At 39.2% G+C, this 17188-nt stretch overlaps 1 protein-coding gene across 14 annotated transcripts in view; it reads left to right on the top strand.

Moving 5' to 3' along the window:
• Positions 1 to 17188, top strand: part of Gtf2i (general transcription factor IIi) — a 100332-nt gene that overhangs the window by 29754 nt on the left and 53390 nt on the right. For 13 of the 14 annotated variants that reach the window (XM_087196201.1, XM_087196202.1, XM_087196200.1 and 10 more), the window contains 7 exons: positions 535 to 673; positions 3279 to 3413; positions 4417 to 4600; positions 4723 to 4751; positions 12264 to 12318; positions 12582 to 12625; positions 15041 to 15118. In XM_087196201.1, coding sequence (XP_087052327.1) covers positions 535 to 673; positions 3279 to 3413; positions 4417 to 4600; positions 4723 to 4751; positions 12264 to 12318; positions 12582 to 12625; positions 15041 to 15118 — 664 coding nt within the window. The remainder of the gene's footprint in view (positions 1 to 534; positions 674 to 3278; positions 3414 to 4416; positions 4601 to 4722; positions 4752 to 12263; positions 12319 to 12581; positions 12626 to 15040; positions 15119 to 17188) is intronic. The other variant, XM_021254359.2, reaches the window with a different exon arrangement.

Here is a 17188-nt window from a genome sequence, read left to right as displayed (position 1 = left end):
GCTGTTTCCTGGGGACTCTGACCCTGTAACATTACAGAGGGTTCTGCTTTTCTTCTGAGTTCTGCATTTTCTTCTGTTTAAAACCAGGCATGAGGGCCGGGGATTTAGCTCAGTGGTTCCATCGCCTGCCTCGCAAGCATAAGGACCTGAGTTTGTTCCCCGGTACCAAAAAAAAAAAAACCAGGCACGAAACCCCTTTAGAAAGATAGATCCATTAAGGCGGCCATGGTGTGTACCTACACTCCCAGTCCTCAGGTGACTGAACAAACAGGAGGACTAAAAGTTCAAGAACAGCCTGGGCTATATAGCGAGATGCTGCTCAAAACCAAAATAAGAAAGAAAGGAGAAGGAAAGGGAGAAGGATAGGAGTGAGTGAGGGAAGAAGGGAGGAAGCCATTACAATAGAGACTTAGGCGTGTGATATGTGTAATCTGATTCCAAATTAAAGACAATTTAAGTGTTGGGTTTTCATCAAGCAGAAATGGTGCTTTTACGCAACTAAACACAACCTAATGCTTGCTATTTGTATTGTAGTGCAAAGAACTGGCGAAGTCCAAGGCAGAAGTGGCCTGCATTGCAGTGTATGAAACAGATGTGTTTGTTGTTGGAACCGAAAGAGGACGTGCTTTTGTCAATACCAGAAAAGATTTTCAAAAAGATTTTGTAAAATACTGTAAGCATTGTATTTTATATTTTGTATATTATAAATTTTAAACCTAAGTATTTATGGATAAGACATCATTTTTCTGAAACAGATTTATACTTTAAAACTTTGGAACGTTTATGGAAGCATTTCAAAATTCTCAAATGAATCACTGAAGCAATACCATACAGGGTAGATACTAAAGAGTTTAAGAAAAATGATAGCTGGGGGGCCGAGGATTTAGCTCAGTGGTTCCAGCACCTGCCTCGCAAGGGCAAGGTCCTGAGTTCGATCCCCAGTGCCCCCCCCCCCCAAAAGAAGAATAAGAGCATTTCTGCCTTGCAAGCGCAAGGTCCCGAGTTTGATCCCTGGTACCAAAAAAAAAAGAAAAAGAAAAATGATAGCTCGGTATGAGGGCACATACTTGTCATCCCAGCATTCGGGAGGCTGAGGCAGGAAGATTATCATGAATTTGAGGCCAGCCTAGAGTACATAGTGAGACCTTGTCTCAAAAAACCCCCCAAAAAAGAAAAATGATAAATGTTTATTGCATTGTGTTCTTAGCTTAGCATTTATGGTACTTTGATGGAATACATCAAAAAGCACGTAGACCTGAGTTCGATCCCTGGTACCAAAGGAAAAAAAAAGCAGGTAAAGAAGGTTTGTATTGGTTAAGTTCAGATACAGGAATCTCCCTTCCTCCCCCCTTTTTGAGCTGGGGATTGCACCAAGGCTTCACTCTGAGCTACATCCCCAGCCCTTTTCATTTTTCTCTTTTGAGACAGAGTCTTCTAAGTTGCCCAGGCTGGCCTTGAATTTGCCACTCTCCTGCCTCAGCCTTCCAGGTAGCTGGCATTACAGGTGTGCACCACCAAGTCCAGCTAAGGAGGCTTATTTAGTTTACAGTTTAGAAGGTTCAAGGCCCTGCATCTGATGATGGCCTTTGTTAACAGCTCTTCTCTTGATAAATACTGATGTGTTGAAATAATTCTGTTTCTGGACAGTTGACTTTCTTTTAGTGTTCAGCAAAGCTCAACAAGCATCCCTAGCTCTCTGGACAGTTGTCCTGTTACAGTTCTCAGTGAGTTTCAGTGCCAGCTAAATTCACAAATGCTCCAGAATGGAAGATCACGAACCAAAGACAGCAGTGCAGTTGACAGTAGGATATTAGTACCTATGACCTTTCCCAGAATGTGTTTCCCTGAACACTTTCCATAGGTCCTATATTCACTCAGCGATACAGCATTTTATTAAGCATGGAAAGGAAACAAAAAAAGGCACACAATACACAGGCTGCTAAGATCCAAAGTGAAATTCTCTTATCTTCATCTTAGTTGCTGTTCATGGTAAGTGGAGCAGATCATGTGTGAATAAAATATCTTATTTAATTCATTACTTTTAATTCTCAGTTGTCTTTGTAAAAAGACATAACTCGCACTGGTGCTGTGGCTCAGCTGTGGAGCGCTTGCCCCAGGCCCTGGGCTTGGTCTTCAGCACCAGCTCGAAAAATTATCTATAGCTCAGGGCCTATTCTCTCTCCCTGTTATAATCCTTGCTTTATGGTAATGTATTTTTAAAATTTTGTCAGTATTTTTTAAATTCTGAGAAATTTTTAGGGCTTGATTATGTTTGCATATGGAAGTTTATACTAATGTTCTTTGGATGAGGTGTGTATCAGCCACTATCTGTCCTGTGAATTCTGTAATCAGTCCTCCCGGCAGCTGTGCTCAGCTTCCCTTCCCTGACATGCCTTGCTGTGTGGGGCTTCCGTGCTTAGGGTCGAGCATTTGGGGATTGTCCTCAGTTGCAGATTGTAGCTCCTCCTGTTGGTATGCACACATAGTGTTTATTTCAATAATTTGATGCCACAGGAAATGGTCTTTTTTTTTTTTTTTTTTTTTTTGGTACTGGGATCAAACTCGGGTCCTTGCGCTTGCGCAGCAGACGATAAAACCACTGAGCAAAATCCCTGGCCTAATTTTGTTTGTTTTGAGACAGGGTCTCACTATGTAATTCAGGCTGGATCACCATGGCTTTGAGGCCAGCCTGGACTACAAAGAGAGACCCTTTCTCAAAAAAAAATAATGTTCCTTCTTAATCCTTTTCTGTGTGTGCATGTGCGCATGTTTGTCTGTTTGTCTGTCTGTGTGTTCTGGGGTGCCCTACCATTGAGATGCATCACCAGTCCTTTTTGTTTTTTTGGTACTAGGGATTGAACTCGGGTACTTGCACTTTGTTTTGGTTTTTTTTGGTACTGGGCATTGAACTCGGGTTCTTGTGCTTGCAAGGCAGGCAGTGGGACCACTGAGCTAAATCCCTGGCCCTGAATTTATAATCCTCTTGTATCAGGATACTGAGTAGCTGGTATTACTGATATGTTCTTTATAACAAATTATAAATGTTAGAATACAGAAAAAGTGTTTTTCTTTTTTGAGACAGGGTCTCGCTATCTAGTCCAGTTTGGCCTCGAACTCACTATGTAGCCCAGGCTGGCCTCAAACAGCGATCCTCCTGCCTCTGCCTCCTGAGGACTATGATTACAGGCGTGCACTGCAATGCCTGGCTAAAATATTCTTAATTAAACCAAATAGTAAGCTTACAGGTATGGACCATTGCATCATTAATTATTTTCTAGGTGTTGAAGAAGAAGAAAAAGCCGCAGAAATGCATAAAATGAAATCTACAGCCCAGGCAAATCGGATGAGTGTGGATGCAGTGGAAATTGAAACACTTAGAAAAACCGTTGAGGACTATTTCTGCTTTTGCTATGGTAAAAGCAATGCACTTTAATTTTGAAGAGATACATTATATAATTAAGTTGTCTAAAAGGTAGATTATGTAATTAACAGTCATGTAACACATTTTCACAGTTGGAATAGATTAATTCTCAGATACAGGGTTAAATCAGGAATAGCTTTTCTTTGCATTTCCATTTTGAAGGAATTCAGAAATGATTGTATGAGAGTTGTTGACACATGTGCTGTGATCTCCCCATTTCCCTCAAACCACCCGTGTTAATCCAGTCACAGGTACAATGGAGCTTTTTGGAGAAGGGGGGTGTGTACTGGTGAAATTCAACTCTGAAATGGCATTTCTAGCCTCTCAGACTCACTGCCAAGTGAACAGAGGTGAAAGTTGTATACCCAGTAAGTTTTCAGTGAGAATATTAGCTTAAGAATTTCCTCGTATTTTATGAGAGTAGTTGGGTTTGTCAGGCTTCCATGACCTGACTGAATTGTATTTGATCACATGTGTTCGGCCAGAGGGAACTACACTGCGTCCCCAGCCCCATCCCCGCCGCCACAGGACCCCTTGGTCCTACTCAGACCCAGTGGTGCTCTACCCCTCGGCTCCGTCCCCACACCTTTTCATTTTTTCTTACTATGAGACAGTATCTGTGAGTTGCACAGGATGGCCTTGAACTTGTTATCCTCTTGCCTCAGCCTCCTCAGTACAGAGGATTATAGGCTTGCACCACTGCACCTGGCAGTGTGGACCATTTTAAAGACAGAATAGTGGAAGAAATTAGCCGTTTTTACTCTCGTGTGTAGGTTTTAGAGTAAAAAAATTTATGTGCTTTGCATTTTGGTCCTTTGGATCTGGTTCAGGTTTAGAACTTTAGGTAACATGAGAACACTATTTTAAAGTAGTTTTGAAACCCAGTACTGTAAAAAAAAATGAATGCTGTTTGTTAAGCTGTGATGAGTTGATGACAGTTTCCTTTTTAAATTTTAGCTGTTTGATGATATTTAACCTCTTTCTGTCCCCCTCAGGGAAAGCTTTAGGCAAGTCCACAGTGGTGCCTGTTCCATATGAGAAAATGCTGCGGGACCAGTCGGCTGTGGTAGTGCAGGGGCTTCCGGAAGGAGTTGCCTTTAAACACCCTGAAAATTATGATCTTGCCACCCTGAAGTGGATTTTGGATAACAAAGCAGGGATTTCATTTATCATTAAGAGGTGAATGCTTTCTCCCTTCTTACCTATCAGATAAAGTTGAATATTTAGCTGATTTTAATGTAAATTTCTATTAATATTTATGCTTTATATTAATTATTTGTTTTTGTTTTGTTTTAATGCAGACCTTTCCTAGAGCCAAAGAAACACCTAGGTAAGTGGTTGCTTTGTGTACACATTAGCTGGCTGAATTCCTCAACTCTTTTTGCCAGATTTTAATACATTTTAATGCTTTCTCTCTTTTTTTTTATTGAGTCTGTGATGTAAGACATTTTGGAGTGGGCGCTGTGTTAAACTAGGAAAAGGTTCAATGAGCTGAAAAAGCGAAGGCTTTCTTTGTTGTTGTTTTCTTTTGAGTTGGGGTCTTACTATGAAGCCCAACCTGGCCTTGAACTCCAGGTTCTCCTGCTTCAGCCCACCCAGTGCTGGGATTATGTGCGTTGACACATCCAGCACAAGGCTTGTTTTCAGTTCAGCTGCTTGTTTTATGCTGGAGAGCCAAAGTTTTATGTTTGGAATATATATAGTAAGATCACATACTGAATCTGTCCTCCTTGTACTGAATTATGAGTGGGCTTTCATTTACCTAATGTGTCCTGATATGGCAAGACATTCTTGGGCAAATGGTTGGCTGGGGAGAGGGGATAGAGAGCTGCGAATGGCATTAAAGCTTTGTTTTTGTGGTTCTGGGAATGATACCAAGCGCCTCGCCCATTGAGGCAAGGCAAGCAGTGCACCACTGAGCTGTTTTAACCCTAACCCTCAGGCTTATTAAAGCTCTGGAGGGCTGGGTGTGGACTGGAAGACAGACAAGTCCTTAAAGCAGTCACAGCAGGAACACAGCTGGCATCCCTCTGTAGCTCCCCAGGGGGTTGATCAGGAGGAGGACATTCTGATGGACCCCGGAAGAACAAGGCGTATTCCAACAGGACTTCTTTAGGGAAGCCTAACCATTCTGTTTGAAGGGAAAACATGCAAAATACAGTAATGAGTGGCGCCTTTTAGGGGCAAGTTTGAGACTTTTGAAAATAAATAACCATTGTCATTGGAAATCTCTTAACCATATAAGGGTAAAGAAAAAAATGATATGTACATGCACACATCTTACTTTCTTTGGTGTGTGTGAGCCTAGGATTGGATGGGAAAACAACTTTCTGTTTCCATTTTGAAGGAACCTGGAAACAATTGTATTACAGTTGCTTTTTTTTGTACCTGGAATCTAATTCAGGACCTTGTGCTTGCCAGGCAGGTGTGGGTACTGCTGAGTTAAATCCCCAGCCCAAGCTGCTTATTTTTTTTTAATTAATTAATTAATTAATTTATTAATTTATTATTTTGGTACTGGGGATCGAACTCTGACCTTGAGCTTTCGAGGCAGGCGCCGGAACCACTGAGCTAAATCCCCAGCCCAAGTTGCTTACTTTTGACAAGAAACTGAGGCGAGTCTTGTGTGCCTAGGCTAGCCTCAGATTTGCTGTGCAGTAGCCCAGGATGACCTTGAACTTGATCTGTAGCTTGGGCTGGCCTCAAGGCCTCTGTCCTCCTGCCTCAGCCCCAGAGTTCAGTGATTACAGGTGTATGTCATCACTCCTGGCTTTTTGTTTGTTTGGTTTGTTTGTTTTGTTTTTTGCGAAAAGACTTCAATATGTAGCTAAGACTGGCTTCAGACTCACTTTGTAGCCCATGCTGGCCTCAAACTCGCCTTCCTCCTGCCTTGTCTTCTTCCTGAGTGCTGAATTTCAGGTGTTCAGTGTCATGACTGGCTCACATTCTATGCTTTTGTTAAACTTTTTTGTTTGTTTGTTTTATTTTTTGAGACAGGGTCTTGCTATGTAGTTCAGGCTGGCTGCAAACTTGAAGCAATCCTGCCTTAGCCTCCTGAGTGCTGGGATTACAGTTGTGTACCACCATACCTGCCTTAAATAAATAACCTTTTGAAGACATTTTCAGCATGGTGAAAAAATAAATTTTTCACTATTACTACTTTATTGAAGAAGCTCTCCTTTCTTTGTGGGTTGCCCTGGCAACTTTGTCGAAACTTAGCTAACCCCAAGGGTGTTGTGTGAGAATGAAAGCAAGGCTTTCTTAATATGTAACTGACATCTGACAAACTACAGATAAATAGGGTGCAAGATTTGGTCAGCTGTTACCCACATATACACCGTGGAACCAGCATTGCAGTCAGGAGAATGAGGGCACCTGTTCCCAGGCTTCCCCACTTGTTGCTGGGAATTGTCACTACTAAAACTCATGCTGCCCAAGTAATGCGCCGGTAAACTGTTGAATGGTTAAGACTCAATCTGGCCACATGTGTTGGTGCACACTTCTAATCACCACACTTTGGGAAGCTGAAGCAAGAGGATTGCCAAATTCGAACCCAACCAGGGCTACTTAGTGAGACCCTGTAGCAAGTTAAAAAAAGAAATGAAGCACACTATCACCACCCCTGTTCAATATAGTTCTGGAAACATTAGCCACAGCAATTAGAAAAGAGAAAGAAATAAAAACAAAGTTAGGAAAGGAAGAAGTTAAACTGTCGTTATCTGCTGATGATATGATACTTTACATAGAAGACCCAAAAAACTCAGCCAAAAGACTTCTAGACCTAATTGACAGATTCAGTAGAGTAGCTGGTCAACACTCAAAAAACAATAGCCTTCTTATGCACAAACAGCAGACTCACTGAGAGAGAAATTCGGGAAACTATTCCTTTTACAATAGCATCCAAAAAAATGAAATATCTAGGAATCAATTGAACAAAGGAAGAAAAGGCCTCTACACTAAAAACTACAGCAACTCTGACAAAGGAGATCGAGGAGGATATAAGAAAATGGAAAGACATCCCTTGTTTCTGGGTAGGAAGAACCAATATAGTGAAAATGGCCATACTTCCAAAACTACTATATAGATTCAGTGCAATGCCGATTGAAATTCCAACAATGTACTTCACGGAACTAGAGAAAACAATCCGAAAATTCATTTGGAACCAGAAGAGACCTAGAATAGCAAAAGCAATTCTAGGCAACAGAGACATGGCTGGGGATATCACAGTCCCCAACTTGAAACTATACTATAAATCTACTGTGTTAAAAAACAGCATGGTACTGGCAAAGAAACAGACCCAAGGATCAATGGAATAGATTAGAAGATGCAGAAACAACTCCAGACAAACTCAGCCACCTCATCTTTTACAAAGGAGCCAACCACCCTCATTGGAGGAAACATAGCCTATTTAATAAATGGTGTTGGAAAAACTTGATTTCAACCTGCCAAAGATTAAAATTAGACCCATATCTATCACCATGCGCTAAACTAGGATCAAAGTGGATTAAAGATCTAAATATTAAGACAGAAACACTAAACTTGCTGGAAGATAAGTTAGGTAGAACTCTTGAAGACATTGGCATAGGAAAAAACTTTATGAACTTTATGACTTTATAAAACCTCAGTGGCACAGGAACTTGCACAAAGAATCAACAGCTGGGATCTCATCTTATTAAAAAGCTTCTGCACTGCAAGAGAAACCACCAACAGAGCTAAGAGACAACTTACAATGTGGAAAAAAATTTTTAGCAGCTGTACCTCAGACAAAGTTCTACTATCTAGAATATATGAAGAATTGAAAAAAATCAGACCCACCCCCAAATTCAAAGACCCAATTCAAAAATGGGGATCTGAAATGAACAGACATTTCTCAGACAAAGAAGTAAAAGCATCAAATAAATATATGAAAAAATATTCAACATCACTGGTCATTGGAGAGATGCAGATGAAAACAACCCTGACATTCCACCTCACCCCAGAAAGAATGGCTGCTATCAAGATATCAACAAATGGGCCGGGGATTTAGCTCAGTGGTTCCGGCACCTGCCTCGAAAGTGTAAGTCCCCAAGTTTGATCCCTGGTACCAAAAAAAAAAAAAATATATATATATATATATATATATATATCAACAAATAACAAATGCTGGCGGGGCTGTGGGGAAAGAGGAACCCTTCCTCACTGTTGGTGGGAGTTCAGACTGGTGCAACCACTGTGGAAGTCAGTGTGGAGATACCTCAAAGAACTACGACTAGAGGTCATTTGACCCAGCTATTCCCCTGCTGGGTATCTTCCCCAAAGAATTAAAAGAATCATACCACAGTGATATATGTGTACGCATGTTTATAGCGGCACAGTTTGTAATAGCTAAAGCTTGGAAACAGCCCAAGTGCCCATCAACTGGAAACTGGATAAAGAAGATGTGGGTTTTTTTTTATAAAATGGAGTACTACTCATCCGTAAAGAATGAGAAATTAGAGACATTTATAGCTAAATGGATGCATATTGAGGCCATCCTCTTAAGTGAAATAAATAGGACACACGTGTAAGTACCAAAGTTTCTCTAGTGTGAGAAACTGAAAGTAACTAAGGATGAAAACGATTAAAACAAATAATTGATATTTTGAAATAGGCAAAGGTTCAAAGGTGTAGGGGTGGTGGGAGGGGAAGGGGAAAGGAAAGAAGGGAAAGGAAAAATTATGAGGAAAAAAAATGGAAACGAAATCTATGTAAATAGGGAAGGGCAGAGCGGGGGTGAAGGGCGCATAGGTAATGGGGAAAAAATAAGAACCAAGATACATCATGTACAGGTACAAACACCCAATGATAAATGTAAACGTATTGTATGTTTAAAATGTACCAATAAAAGAAGTTTTAAAAAAATAGAAATGCAAAGGGCTGGGGGTGAAGCTCCGTGTGAAGAGGTTCAGTGCCCAGTACCAGGATGGCGCAGAGTGGGGAGGAGCCGAGGGACTTGGCCTTCTTTTGCTCCTCCCATCCCCAGGCCACAACTGTCCTTTCTGTGCTGGTGTAGAGCAATTTGCATTTTACCTGTTTTCATATGAATAGAATCATATTGTATGTGCTCTTTTGTCTAGTTTATTTTGAAATTTGTCCATGTGTTATGTATCAGTAGTTCATTTTTTATTTGCCGAGAATGATTTTACTTCTGCCTATATTGTGATATATCATACTTGGTTTATTTATTGACCTGGTGTTGAGTATTGGGTAGTTGACGTTTCTTGACTGTTACAGGAAGGGCTGGGTTATCTGGTAGTTACAAGTTTAACTTTTTTTTTTTTTTTTTTTTTTGGTACCGAGATTGAACTCTCAGCAGGTGGTGAAACCACTGAGCTAAATCCCTGGCCCACAAGTTTAACTTTTTAAGAAATTGCCAAGTGGAGTTTTGAAGTGATTCTTACATGAAATACCGGTTCTGCATCTTCATCATTTGGTGCAGCTATTCTCATTCACTTTCTCTTTCTCTTCCTCTTCTTTCTCCTTCTCAATTGCAGTATAATTGCATGTAAAATTTACCATTTTGAAGTACATAATTCAGTGATTTTTAATATATTTACAAGTTGAGCAGCTATTACTGTGAATTCCAGAACATTTCCATCACCCCCAGAAGTCCTCCCACATCTGTTAGCAGGCATCGCTTTCCGGTCCTTCTGAGCTGCTGCTCCTCCCCACCACCCCCAATACTGGGTACTGAACCTCTTCACACGGGGCTTCATCCCCAGGCCTTTTCATTTCTATTTTTCATGTGCTACAGGGTCTCAGTAAGTAGCCCTGGTTGGGTTCGAATTTGGCAGACCTTTGGCTTCAGCTTCCCAGAGTGCTGGGACTAGGAGTGTGCACCACCATAGGTGGCCAGATTTAGTCTTAACCACTCAACAGTTTATCCTGGAATCAGTTGGGCAGTGTGTGTGTTTGTTTATGTACCGACTGTCCCCAGCATCGTTTGGACAGATGTCATTTCAACCAGTCCATTCTTGTTTGCATGTGATACATTCGTATGTCAGTTTATTTGTTTTATGTAGACTTTTTTGCATACATTTTTATTTAGAACATTGTATTTGCCTTTAATGATTGTTTCTAAGAAATAATAAACTCTAGTTGTTTTCTTTTACTAATTCATGTTTTATTTATAAAAAATAACCTATAATTTTGTGCTATTATCTATAAAAACTTACTGTAAGTACATTAGATATAATTTTTATACTTCCTCAGATCTCAGTGATATTCTTTTATAATACAAAACAGACACATTTGGGACACTGAGACTGAATAGGAAGGAAGCACCAGGAGATCTGCAAAATAAAACATAGAAAAAGGGAGAAATGTCAGCATATCAGAGAGGGTAAAGTCTGTGTTATGAAATGGAAACATGTCCTTATTATCAACTGTTCATAATACAGAAATGATAGAACTAGAAAGAAATGAAACTAAAAATTCCGATAGTGGTTAGTGATTATAATAATTCTTTGGGTGGTGTTGACAGAGCTGACCAACATCTAACAAGCTATCTTATAATCAAAAGGAAGGGAAAAAGTATATTATAAAGTATTTATGTACCTTCTGGACCAAACAGTTTGGAACTCGTTTATTTATTTAAAACGAGGGGGTTCAAAAAGTCATTTAAAACTTAGGTAAAGTGTAATAGACCAAATAATTGAAAAATACAGGATAGCAAAACATGACCAGGACAGCCGCCATCCACATCTTCAGCATTATGTTTAGTGGGTAGACATTTCATTGAAATTGTATTACCCTGGGCCCAGGGATTTAGCTCAGTGGTTGCGGCGCCTGCATTGCAAGTGCAAGGTCCTGAGTTCAATCCCCCGTACCAAAAAAAAAAAGAAAGAAAAGAAATTGTATCACCCAGAGGAAAAAAAGGAAAGGCCAGCACAACAGTGTAAAGTATGTTGTTCAAAGAAAGGCAATAATGCAAAAAGAATTCAGAAAGAGACTAGACAGTGCTGTCCAGATTGTAACATTGCATTGTGTATTGAATATTTTAAGATATACCATACACAGACAACTTATTGAATATAAATTTATTTATTTATTTTTTAGTTTTTTGAGAAAAGGTCTCTCTTTGTAGTTCAGGCTGGCCCTGAACTCACTGTGTAGCCCAGGCTGGCCTTAGCTCGCTGCTGTCCTCCTGCCTCAGCCTCCTGAGTGCTGGGATTATAGGCGTGTGCCACCACACCTGGCTATACTCTTTTTTACCGAGGATCAAACTAAGGGCTTTGAGTTTTCAAGGCAGGCTCAGCACCACTCAGCTAAATCCCTGGCCTCGGTGAATATAGATTTAATAAAATTGTCATTTTAATATATTCTGTTAAAACAATTAACAAAAAATGTGCAATTTTTGGTCATCCTATGTTTAAATAATTGGACTGGTGTTAGTAGCAATGTACATCATTTATACATCAGCACAGTTTTACTTGAGAAATAGTATATTTCTATATTTGTTTCATTGACAAAAATCTTAGTTTTTCATTAAAAAAGATGCTAGTAGGTAAAAAGTTGAAAAATTCTTAGGCGATTGTCAGCCTTTTTATCTTCTTTACAAGGGAAAACAAAGTATACTGTTGGACAACTCATTTTTTTTTTTTTTTTTTTGTACCGGGGATCGAACTCAGGACCTTGCGCTTGCGAGGCTGGTGCTGGAACCACTGAGCTAAATCCCCAGCCCTACTGTTGGACAACTCGTGTAATAGTCATTCTCAGAACCCAGCCCCTATCCCTTGCTGTTCTATAAAGCCTTGAGACACATTAGTTATATTTGAAGCTTTGAGAAAACCTAAATCTAAATTATTGTTGTTGTTGTTTGTAGGTGGTCGTGTAATGGTAACAGATGCTGACAGGTCAATACTGTCTCCAGGTGGAAGGTAAACCATAACTTATTATACCAGTAAATTGCCATATGTAATGTTATTAGACTATTAAAAAGGCCACATGCCACTCATCTCTGTGTTTAATGAGCAGGTATTTGGGGGACTTGGGAAAATGTACTTTTTGATGTAGTTCTGAATAATACTATTTTCTAGATGAACCTGATATCCTTGACCGTGCTGTGGGTTGCATTTGAGTAGTGCTGTGTGAATGGTTTTTACCCCTACATAGTTTAATTTGGATTTATTTCTTCTTTTAGTTGTGGCCCCATCAAAGTGAAAACTGAACCCACAGAAGATTCTGGTATGCTTTTAGAATCAATTGTAAAACTAAGGAAGAATTTTCCTTATTTTAGAAGTTATATTTTGACTTATTATTGTGCTGTCTTGATGAGAAATGGGCAGTCACTACAAATATTTTCCAGCTATGAGTGTTGGTTATTATTACATATTATATTAAAACCTAAATCTCCGGCCCTATAAGACCTCTGAAGAGAGTTTGCTCATATGTGGTAGCCAGAAGATTGTTTCTCATCACATTTTATAGGTAAAATATATTGTGCCCTCCCCACCCCCCGTAAATCTAGATGGAAAGTGAACTGGTTATAAAGTGCTTTTTACAAAAATCAGAGTACTCTTCTTCTATTCTGTTTCCCTTTGCACTCCCATTCTCTACTTGCCAAAGAACATATTTACAACTCTAAACTGTTTTTGGTATTTACTTACCTATTTTTTCATAGTTTTTTTTTTTTGACAGGGCAGCATTATGGAGATATAATTTATAAATTTATATACCGTAAAAATCACCTGCTTGCTTGTTTTTCAGTGCTGGGGATTGAACCCAGAGTTCTGCATTTGCTAGGCATGCACCCTACCACTGAGCTACAGCCCTAGCCTGTCACCTGCTTTAGGGTTCAGATGCATTGTTTTGTAAACTTACCAAGTTCTGCAGTGGTCGCCCCAGTCTGATTTTTTTTTTTTTTTTTTGGTACCGGGGATCGAACTCTGGTCCTTGTGCTTGCACAGCAGGCAGTGAAACCACTGAGCTAAATCCCCGGCCCCAGTCTGATTTTTGAACATTTCTGTTATCCCAAATCTGGTGCCCATCTCCATCAGTCTTTGTTATCATAACTAATCTTCTTTCAGCTTTTATGGATTTGTCTTAATCTGACATTTCATGTAAGTGGAGTTACATAATATGTAATATTTTGCATTTTGCTTCCTTAATTGTGCATCATATGTTGAGGCCCATGTTCGAAAAAAGATTAGCATCTGTAAGCAATTCATACTTGAATAGTACACTGTTGTATGGATATTACCTTTTCTTTCTACATGAACCATTCAGTAGATGTTTGAGTCATTACCATTTCTTGGCTGTTGTAAATAGAATTTCAGTGAAAATCCAGTGTGTGTCTTCATGGGGAAATATATTTTCATTTCTCTTAATGTGAATTGCTGGCAGCCACTGCCAAAGTGTTCTCCAAAGTGGCTCCACTCTTTTATGCCCCCTCCCCCTAGCACTGTATGAAGATTTTTCTTTTTCTCTACCTTGGCCAAGCTTTTTTTTTTTTTGGTACCGGGAATCAAACTCTGGAGCTTGTGCTTTCGATGTAGGCAGCAGAACCGCTGAGCTAAATTCCCAGCCCAGTCAAGCTTTTTGTTAGATTTTCAGTGCTGAGAATGAACCCAGGGCCTTGGGTGTGCTGAGGAAGTGCTCTCTCTATCCCTGAGCTACATTCCTAGCCCTAAATGCATTTTTTGAGATTGTGCCTGAATAAGTTGTTCAGGCTGTGATCCTCTTGCTCAGCCTCTCAAGTAGCTGGGATTATAGGCATGCATCAGTTCCCCTGACTCCTGAGGACAGTTTCATTGGAATCATTTTTTGTTACCCCAAGACTGTGTTAAGAGTCAGAACAGAGCCAAGGATTTAGCTCAGTGGTGCCACACTCACAAGAGCGAGGTCCTGAGTTTGATCCCCAGCACCAGAAAAAAAAAAAACCACTATATCTTTAACAAATAATAATGTAATTTAAGGGAGTAGTATGTTATCAGTGTTAATGCAGTCTATCTTTTCCTTAGTGATTGGAAGGGAAAAATGAGTTTTATGGTATACATGAATAACGTGCCATGCAGGCTATAGGGCGGGAGGTCCAAAACTTCAGTCATACCCAATAAAATGTCATGTCTTTGTGCAGTAAGTGACACCTGTGTGTCTGACCTCTTCCAGAGGACAGGAAAGAGCTGCCAGTTGTGTCACATCTGAGCTTGTTGCAGAGTCTGCCACAGGGCTTTTCCTGTGCTTTCAGATTAGTTCAGAAAGCATCTTACATAGGGAATTTCCAGTTTCATCTATAAATACAAGGATGACTTAATCAGAGATCTATTCACTTTCTTGTGTTACTGAACTAATTAGAGATAATACATCATCTAGGTAGAGGATGAAAAGGTAGCAGAGATAAGAACTTGTGGGAAAAATTAGCAGAGAATAATCCCAGAGGATTAATAGTAGTTAAGACTTAGACTTGGTTGCGTTTGTGGATGATTTTTTTCTCCTTGCTACCTACCAAGCTTTATCTCTCCAAAATCCTTTAAAAAAAAAAAAAAAAAAAAAAAAAAAAAATATATATATATATATATATATATATATATATATATGCATTCAGTGGAATCTTGACTGAATACCCTGCCATTAATTATAGGATTGCTTCTGCTTTTATAGGCATTTCCCTGGAAATGGCAGCTGTGACAGTAAAGGAGGAATCAGAAGATCCTGATTACTATCAATATAACATTCAAGGTGAAATTATTTAATGCACTGTTTTCCCAAATTGTATTGTAGTTAAAGTTAAAACGTGTCTTTTGACCTGACTTTCTGAAATGTCATTTTATTAATTGGTCCATGATTAGCATGTGTACTTTTAATTCATAGGGATAAGAGATTTCAAAAATGAAGCAATAATATAATATGTAAGGGAAATGTGAAATAGCTATTAATGTTCTTAAAAAGATGAGCTAAAATTGTGGCAGAACTTGAAATTCAGTTCCAGTTTCTGGTATTGTTTGTAAAATGTAAGATCTGAACTTTTCTTTATTTTTATTATAACATTAATTATACAAATTAGTGGGATTTACATGATATTTACATAGTGTATAGATCTTCTGTCGGTCATGTCCACCCATCTTTCTACTATCTTCTCTCCCCCACTTCTGTTTTGCTTTTGTTTTTTGAGGCAGGGTCTTGCTATTAGTTCAGGTTGGCCTTGAACTATCTAGCCCAGGCTGGCTTTAACCTCACAGTGATCCTCCTGGCTCAGCCTCCTGAGTGCTGGGATTATAGGTGTGCAGCACTATGCCTGGCTCCACTTCTTTTTTTGTTTTTGTTTTCTTTGCATTGTTTGGAATCAAATCCAAGGCCTTGTGCATGCTAGGCAAGTACTATACCATTGAGCTATATCAAGCTCCCCCCCCTTCAGTCTGTAGTAGCAATTAAAAAAGCTGTTTCTAAGTATTATCCTTATTTTAAAAATCTATAAAATTTACAACAGTGGCTAATTTTTAGCTGTTGTCATTTTGTTCCATTATCTTCTTGATTGATTATTCGGATAGAATTGAAGGCTAAAATTTCACAGTAGTAAACTTTATGTATTAATGTGTTCTACTTTAGAAGAATGTTTTCCATTTTTTTATTACCAGCTTAGTTTTTTATGAATACATAATTATAGTACATTAATCATTAAAAATGTAAACTCTGGTTGGTTTTGTCGTTTATGTACCTATAAAAGTGTCCTTACTTGCAACCAAGATAATGAAATATACATTACCCCAAATGCTCCTTGTGTCATCCTGTGATTCATGCTTTCTCTAGTCCTTGGGCAACCACTGATCAATTTTCTATTATTTTAGTTTTATGTTTCTTAGAAATTTATGTAAATGGAATCATAATCCCAGAGTGCCAGGAAGACAGGCATGTGCCACCATGCCTCACTTTCCCATCGAATTCCTTTGCATCAGTCAGTTCTGGCGTGTATTCTGGAACTCTGATACATGTGCCTGTTGTTGTTGGTGTTAATCCTTTCCTTTCCACTTAACAGATTTATAGTATTTCTTTGAGTCATTATGCATATCATCTGATTTTATTATTCTTTTTCAGAATTTTTTGAAATGTCGTTTAATTTGCATTGATTGGTAGAAGTTTTTGGATTGGCTGTGTCCTTTCTGATTTTTCTGCTGCTTCCCATGAAGTATACTGGGGTTGTCTGTTGCCTCTTCTCCCTGCTAGGGTCCAGTGTTCTCAACAGCTAGATTTATTTTGCCTGCTTCTGTATTTAATATAATTAGAATGTTGGGGCGTGTATTCCTTTAGCTTTCTTTTATACAACATAATGTTTGTGAGACTTTTATTGTTTGTATTTACAGATCATTTACTTGGCATGGTGCATTAAACAATGCTTCTTTAAAAATTTAATATTTAAGGGCTGTGGATTTAGCTCAGTGGTTCTGCTGCCTGCCTCTCAAGCGCAAGGTGCCAAGTTTGATCCCTGGTAACCCCCCCCCCAAATTTTCTTATTTAAAACCTGCAAACATTATATAAATCTGCCTAGGTTTACTGAATCTTAATATTTTGTCTGCATTCACACCTCCAAGAAATAACAGGTAAATTTGTAATTGAAGACCTCATTGAGGTCTCCCAAATATTTTCCCACTGTTCTCACTATTTCTCTTGGAAAATTTTTTTGAGACTGAGTCTCCCAATGTAGTTCAGGCTGGCCTTGAACTCATGGCAATCCTCCTGCCTCCCGAGTGCTGGGAGCCACCAGGCACGGCTTCTCTTGAAAATTGAGGACTATTCTTTCTGGTAACTTTTTTT

Source organism: Heterocephalus glaber, unplaced genomic scaffold, assembly GCF_053883595.1.
Source record: "Heterocephalus glaber isolate CG9 unplaced genomic scaffold, H.glaber_assembly_v1.0 deba00001610, whole genome shotgun sequence".
Classification (NCBI taxonomy): Eukaryota; Metazoa; Chordata; class Mammalia; order Rodentia; family Bathyergidae; genus Heterocephalus; species Heterocephalus glaber.
The sequence above is the reverse complement of the archived record's forward strand: the minus strand, read 5'-3'. Positions and strand labels throughout refer to the sequence as shown.